The sequence below is a fragment of the Aquarana catesbeiana genome, linkage group LG04 (genome assembly GCF_042186555.1).
Source record: "Aquarana catesbeiana isolate 2022-GZ linkage group LG04, ASM4218655v1, whole genome shotgun sequence".
NCBI lineage: Eukaryota > Metazoa > Chordata > Amphibia > Anura > Ranidae > Aquarana > Aquarana catesbeiana.
Genome location: NC_133327.1, coordinates 678,216,454 through 678,223,890, shown reverse-complemented (window position 1 = coordinate 678,223,890; position 7,437 = coordinate 678,216,454). Strand labels below are relative to the sequence as shown.

The following is a 7,437-nucleotide window of genomic DNA, read 5'->3' as shown; positions in this document are numbered from 1 at the left end:
AAAAAATTCATAAGAAATTCAGCAGTAAGAATCCTCGGGGGCGGAGCAGTTTTTACAAGTTTGTTGTTGTTTTCCCATTTTCTTGTCACCGCATCGTTTTTTTCTGCCACTAAATATAATAACTTAGGTCAGGTTTAGGATGGGCTGAAGTATTGTTGATGTTTTCAGCGAATAAAAATGGGTGTCAATTCATAATAGATTGGTAACATATACAGAATCAATATCGTTGAGTTAATTTAGCGTTCAGCACCACACTCATGCCCACCGCTGTTGCCAATGTCCCAACCCAACATTGGACTTGTAGTTTAATGAGGCAACCAAATAAAAACAGCTTGTTACTTTGGGCTCCTGAGTGGTCCCGCTCTTTTACCCCTTACATATGCTACAATACTAATAACGATGAAGCCACAGCACATTACAAAAATCAGTTTCCTCAAAAGTAAGAAAAAAAAAGGGGTAGTTCTTATTGTGGTTGGGGTAAGAGAAGTTTAGAAGCGATTTGACGAGGACCCTGGAGTTCAGCTTTAAAGTGGTTGTAAACCCTTCCATATACCCAATGAAGTGACTGGTCTCAGGTGATACACAGAGATGAAAAAACAAATCCTCCTACATAAGTTGTACCTGTTTATCTGCAGTCTTCTATCCTCTATAGCTGTTCAAAGTGCTGAATTTATGCAGGATCTCTTACCTCTGAAAAGCAGGGGGGGGGGGGCGGAAGTTACATCAGTGAGGAGAGCTCTGAGAGCTGATTGGAGGGAAGGGACAAACAGCTGGGGATCCCTCCTCGTCACCATTTTTCTCTTGGTGTCAGGAAAACTTATCAGAAGTGATTTATGCTGATAGCAGAGGAAGGAGGCAGCGGACAGAAATGACACTTAGTGCTCTGGATTGAGACAAGTACACACTATAGAGCAGTGAAGGCGAACTGTGGCACCCCAGATGTTTTGGAACTACATTTTCCATAATGCTCATGCACTCTGCAGTGTAGTTGAGCATCATGGAAAATGTAGTTCCAAAACATCTGGGGTGCCAAGGTTCACCATCAATGCTATAGAGGGATATGCCTGAGGTTTACTATATCTGAATGACAGCTACAGCGCGGTTGCACATTGCCGAGGGGGCATCGTATGACTTCCTCCCATGACCACGCTTCCCTAGCACCCCCTGCGGCACGCATCGGCAGCGATCTATGATCGCTGTGTCCTGTGAGCCAATCACAGCGGCTCTTTAGCATGTGACCAGCTATGTCCAATCACATAAACAGGATTTGACGGTTATCGGCAACCCTCTCCTTAAGCTGACAGCACATGAGGAGAGTCGATAATCGTCAATCCACACAGGGAACATCAACACTGATAATCAGAGTGCTGATCATTATTATTATTGTTATTATTATTTAAGTTACTTATATAGCGCTGTCAATTTACACAGCACTTTACATATACATTGTACATTCACATCGGTCCCTACCCTCAAGGAGCTTACAACCTAAGGTGCCATTCATACATATACTAGGGCCAATTTAGACAGAAGTCAATTAACCTACCAGCATGTCTTTGGAATGTGGGAGGAAACCGGAGTACCCGGAGGAAACCCACACAGGCGCAGGGAGAACATGCAAACTCCAGGCAGGTGGTGTCATGGTTGGGATTCGAACCAACGACCTTTTTTACTGCTAGGCGAGAGGGCTAACCACTACACCACTGTGCCACATCAGTGCAGCCCCAATAGTGCCCATCAGTGCCGCCAGTCAATGCCTATCAGTGCTGCCTATCATTGCCCATCAGTGCCGCATATCAGTGCAGCCTCATCAGCGCACATCACTGAAGGAGAAAAATTGACATAGTTACCTAGTTAGTCAGGTTAAAAAAGACACCAAGTCCAATAAAAAATAAATAAATACAATCCCATATATACATATACACAAATCTAGGTAACAAATTACTTATTTACAAAATTTTATAACAGGAACTAAGAAAAACTTTTTTTTTTTTTTTTCTAATTTTTTGTCTTTTTTCAATTGTTTAGCAAAGAATTAAAAACCCAGATGCCATTAAATACCACCAAAAGAAATCTTTATCTGTCTCCAAAAAACGATAACAATGTCATATGGGTACAGTGTTGCATGACCGCGCAATTGTCATTAAAAATGTGACAACACTGAAAGCTGAAAATTGGCCTGGGCAGGAAGGGGGTGAAAGTGCCCGGTAGGCAAGTGGGTAATCATTAATGAGCCGCATTCACATGGCGTATCTCTGTATTTCCGCACTCAGGGGGAACCTGCTGAACTCCTGTATACCAGACCTGTGCCAGCCAGTAGCAGTTCGAGGCAGAGACCCGGCGGAGCCACTTCTGGAGCCATTCAGTGTGCCAGCTGGTGAGTAGCCGTGCCAGACCACCTGTAGATTTATCAGCCCATGTCACACATTGACCCTCTCCACCTCCTCCTCTGTCTACAGGCGGCTGCAGAGCTGACACTCATCAGGCGAGGTCTTGGGTATCAGACAACATCCTGGAGTCTGCTGATTCAGAGTTTGATGTGAGTCTGACAGCCAGCAGGAGGCGCTCCCGCTCTTTCAGCTCAGGTGAGACCACGGCAAAATCAGTAGGTAGTGCTGGTAGCTGGGATCTGGTGCCAAGAAAGGTTATGGGGCCCAAAGAAAAGGATTGCACTTGAGAACGTGGCCAAGTTACAAAGTCATTGTTAGTAATTAAAGTGAAGCTGTGCTCACTTCAAATATCTGATTATATCTAAGGGAAATAAAAAAAAATGATAAGCTTATTGAAGTGAACACAGCCTCATCTTAACGAGCATTGGGGGTTCATTTACTAATACTGCAGAGTGCAAAATCTGGTGCAACTGTGCATTGGTAGCCAATCGGCTTCCAGTTTTCTTTTTTAACAAACTGAAGTTAGCAGCTGATTGGCCACCATGCACAGCTGCACCACATTTTGCACTCTCTAGTTTTAGTAAATCTACCCCAGGGTCTCTACTCCTTTAGTAAATTTATCAGAATGTATCACAACTGGAAATTTAAAACGTACACATCATTGCACGGAACTGAACACCAAACTGTAATTCTGAAAGAAGAAATACATCCTTATTACAAAACTTTATTTGTAATTTTGAATAGAGTGTGAAAGGGTTAGATCCCCTGACCAATTTTATTGCTGTCCAACACCTGCGATTTCCTCTTACCTTCTTTCCCAGTAACAATGTAACCAGAGGAAGGAAAGGAAGAAAGGAAGGAAGGAAGGAGGAAGGAAGGAAAGGAAGGAAGGAAGGAAGGAAGGAAGGAAGGAAGGAAGGAAGGAAGGAAGGAAGGAAGGAAGGAAGGAAGGAAGGGAAAGGAAAGGAAAGGAAAGGAAGGAAGGAAGAAAGGAAGGAAAAGAAGGGTGGGAGAGGAAGGAAGGAAATAATGAAAGAAGGGAGGAAAGGTGAAAAAAGAAATTAGGAAAGGGGCAGGAAGAGGTAGTAAGGGAAGAAGGAAGAAAAAGAGAGGCAGGAAAGAAAGAAGAAGGAAGAGAAAGTCCAGAATTTGCTGCACTTCTTCAAACCTTTATTGCATCTTCTTATAAAACCATCACAGACAGTGCGAGATACAGTAAAAGTTAACGCGTTTCACGCTACAGTTAGCACTTACTCGTGGTTATGAAAAATAGGCCAAAAACAGTCGGTTCGGCAGGAACAAGTACAGGTACAGATCCTCTCATGACCGGCTTCTTTCGAACGGACATGCTGGAAAACCAGCATCCGATTGGCATCCGAACAGTGTGTCATGGCGTGGGGGGGGGGGTCCCCTGGGGTGGTCCCCATGTCAGACCACAATAACTCAGCGGGGAGGACGCCACACTAACATCGGATGTGTTATTACAGCGATCTGTATGTTTTTTTTTTTTCGCTCAGCCCGCTGGGTTGAGCGAAAAAAAAACTTCCTGTGTGTACCCAGCATTAGGAAGGAGGAACGTGGGAATGGGAGAGGAAGAAAGAGTGAGAGGAAGGACAGGAGAGTGAGAGAGGGATAAAGGATAGAAGCAGGAAAGAGTTATGCCCTGTACACACGGTCGGACTTTCCGACAGAATATGTGCGATCGGATTGTGTTGTCGGAAATTCCGACCGTGTGTGGGCTCCATCGGACTTTTTCCATCGGAATTTCCGACACACAAAGTTTGAGAGCAGGCTATCAAATTTTCGGACAACAAAATCCGATCCTTTAAATTCAGATCGTGTGTACACAAATCCGACAGACAAAGTGCCACGCATGCTCAGAATAAATAAAGAGAAATAAAGAGAGGAAAGCTATTGGCTACTGCCCCGTTTATAGTCCCGACGTACGTGTTTTACGTCACCGCGTTCAGAACGATCGGATTTTCCGACAACTTTGTGTGACCGTGTGTATGCAAGACAAGTTTGAGCCAACATCCGTCGGAAAAAAAACATGGATTTTGTTGTCGGAATGTCCGATCAATGTCCGACCTTGTGTACAGGGCAATAGGGTAAAAGAGTAAAGAGGAAAAAAGATTCAGATGAGGGGAGTGAAAGAGAAAGAAAGAGCGAGAGAGAGAGAAAAGAAAGAAAGAAGGATAGGCAAGTGAGAGAAAGAAGGATTGGAGAGAGAGAGAGAGAAAGAGAAAAAAGGAAGAAAGAAGAATCAGAAAGAGAGAAAGAGAAAGAAGGATAGAAGAATGAGAAAGAGAGAGAGAAGAAAGAAAGAAGGATAGGTGAGTTAGAGAAAGAAGGATTGAAGAGAAAGAAAGAGAAAGAGAGAAAAGGAAGAAAGAAGAAGCAGAAAGAGAAAGAAGGGAAGAAGAATGAGAGAGAGAAGAAAGAAAGAAGGATTGGAGAGAGAGAGAGAGAGAGAGAGAGAGAGAAAAGAAAGAAAGAAAGAAAGAAAGAAAGAAAGAAAGAAAGAAAGAAAGAAAGAAAGAAAGAAAGAAAGAAAGAAAGAAAGATAGGCGAGTGAGAGAAAGAAAGAGAAAAAAGGAAGAAAGGAGAATCAGAGAGAGAAGGAAAGAAAGAAAGAAAGAAAGAAAGAAAGAAAGAAAGAAAGAAAGAAAGAAAGAAAGAATAGGAGAGTGAGAGAAGGATTGGAGAGAAAAGAAAGAAAGAAAGAAAGAAAGAAAGAAAGAAAGAAAGAAAGAAAGAAAGAAAGAAAGAAAGAAAGAAAGAAAAAAAAAAGAAAGAATAGGAGAGTGAGAGAAGGATTGGAGAGAAAGGGAAGAAAGAAAGAATAGGAGAGTGAGAGAAGGATTGGAGAGAAAGGGAAGAAAGAAAGAAGAAGAAGAAAGAGAGAGAGAAAGAAAGAAATGAGGATAGAAGAACGAGAAAGAAAGAAAAGTGAGAAAGAAATTAAGAAAGAAAGAAAAAAAGAAGGATAAGAGGGTGAGAGAAAGGATTGGAGAGAAAGAGAAAGAAAGAGAAAAAGAAAGAAAGAAGAATAAGAAAGTGAGAGAGAAAGAAAGAAAGAAGGATAGAAGATAGAAAAGTAAGAGAAGACAGCAGAAGATATACTGTAGAAGAAGAAATACCTAAAAAAAAAAATGTGTCATCTCATCTGAGGTTTGGGTATGGGAAGAGGAAGGAGTTTCCACGTTTTTAGTAACTCTCAGAAAGTGTTCTCATTGGTTGTATGCCTTCTTCTCTTCTCATTGGTTGTATGATTGTGTATCAGAATCACATGATTCTCTCTTGTTCTTTCACAGTCATGTATCAGAGGATGACCTCATTTCCCAGCCCCCCGGAGACATCACCCAGCTACTCCGTCACCCTGTACATCGATGAACCGCTCACCCCACGCACGCGCTGCCACTCGTTAGCCTCCTCACAAATAAGAAATAGCAGCTCGGATCTGAAGCTGAGGAATAAGTCTGTGTTCAGGAAGTTATTCTGGAAGAAGGAGTAAGCAGCCGCTCCGCATGGGCGGCGCCCCCGAATCTCAGGTTGCAGCCCTCTGGTGTGTGGAGGACTGCGGAATGTGTGGTCCTGATAGGTGGACAGCGATCACATGACTGATTTGTTTTGCCGGCCTTGGCAGTAGAAGAACAGTTGGAACATGGAATGTCGTAGAAACAAACATTGAGACTATAATGATATTTCCAGATGAAAGTGACGTCAACTGACACGTCAAGAAAGTGACCTTAAATATATTTTATGTGTCTTCTATACCAGAAGTGCCACTTACATTGAAAGGAAAGGCAAGTGAAAAAGGAAAGACTCGGAGGTGCTATCGGCGCCCCCTGGAGGAGGATCTAGAGATATCCCAAAGCAACTGAACTCCTTTACCCCAACACTGAGCAAATATTATTATTCTATTTCTATTTATTTCTAGTTTGTAGCTTCTTTGGGACCTTATTTATCATTCTATTTTTTATTATTCTGAAATATATCATGTTGTCCTGTTACAAGCAAGACTATAGAACAATTCTCATAAATGGAAAAAAAAAAAAAACTTTCAGGATTTTGTTTTTTTCTTTAAATTGTGTAAATACGACCCTGGTTGAAATGTGTACATGACAAGGATTTCTGAATTAAAAAAAAAAAAAAGCAGCTTTCATTATCACCACCTGAGCATTCTCCATGCTGCTAATGAGGAAACCTGCATCATCCACTGGGAACCACTGGGAACCTCATCAACATTGGAATTCCTGTATTGGGGGGTGCCATAATTGGGCATATCTGGGGGGTCATTCCATATATATAAAAGGCCTCCGGTTTGCTTTATTGGAAGGAAGTGGTGTTTTTTTTTTGGACAGGTTTGGATAATTACAGAATGAAATGCAAAGGTCTGTTTTAATAATCTTATATATACAGAGGGTGAAATGCAGTAAGTATTGAAGACGTCACCATTTTTTTAGGTAAATATATTGGTAAAGGTGCGATTGACGTGAAATTTTCCCCACATGTCGGTAACAACTCATGCAATCCATACATTCAAAGACACCAAAACAAATACATTCAGAAATGAAGTTCTGTGTAATAAAATGGAATGACGCCGGGAAAAAGTATTGAACCCGCTAACTGAAATATATTCAACCACTGAAGGACTGAGCCTCTTTTTGAAATTTGTTGTTTACAAGTTAAAAACATTTTTTTTTTTTTTGCTAGAAAATTACTTAGAACCCCCCAAACTTTATACATTTGTTTTTCTAACACCCTAGAGAATAAAATAGCGGTCGTTGTAATACTTTCTGTCACATCATATTTGCGCAGCGGTCTTACAAGCGCAATTTTTTTGGAAAAAAACAGTAAAGTTAGCCCAATTTTTTTCATATATTGTGAAAGATAATGTTACGCCGAGTAAATTGATACCCAACATGTCACGCTTCAAAATTGCGCCCGCTCGTCGAACGGCGACAAACTTTTACCCTTAAAAATATCCATTGGCGACGTTTAAAAAATTCTACAGGTTGCATGTTTTGAGTTACAGAGGCGGTCT

General features: G+C 41.6%; 1 protein-coding gene across 6 annotated transcripts in view; it reads left to right on the top strand.

The window, feature by feature from the left end:
• Nucleotides 1–6,892, top strand: part of LOC141141040 (uncharacterized) — a 100,899-nt gene extending 94,007 nt beyond the window's left edge. For all 6 annotated transcript variants that reach the window (XM_073628706.1, XM_073628704.1, XM_073628707.1 and 3 more), the window contains 3 exons: nucleotides 2,270–2,377; nucleotides 2,460–2,585; nucleotides 5,705–6,892. In XM_073628706.1, coding sequence (XP_073484807.1) covers nucleotides 2,270–2,377; nucleotides 2,460–2,585; nucleotides 5,705–5,904 — 434 coding nt within the window. In that variant the 3' untranslated portion in view covers nucleotides 5,905–6,892. The remainder of the gene's footprint in view (nucleotides 1–2,269; nucleotides 2,378–2,459; nucleotides 2,586–5,704) is intronic.
• Nucleotides 6,893–7,437: the final 545 nt, after the last annotated feature.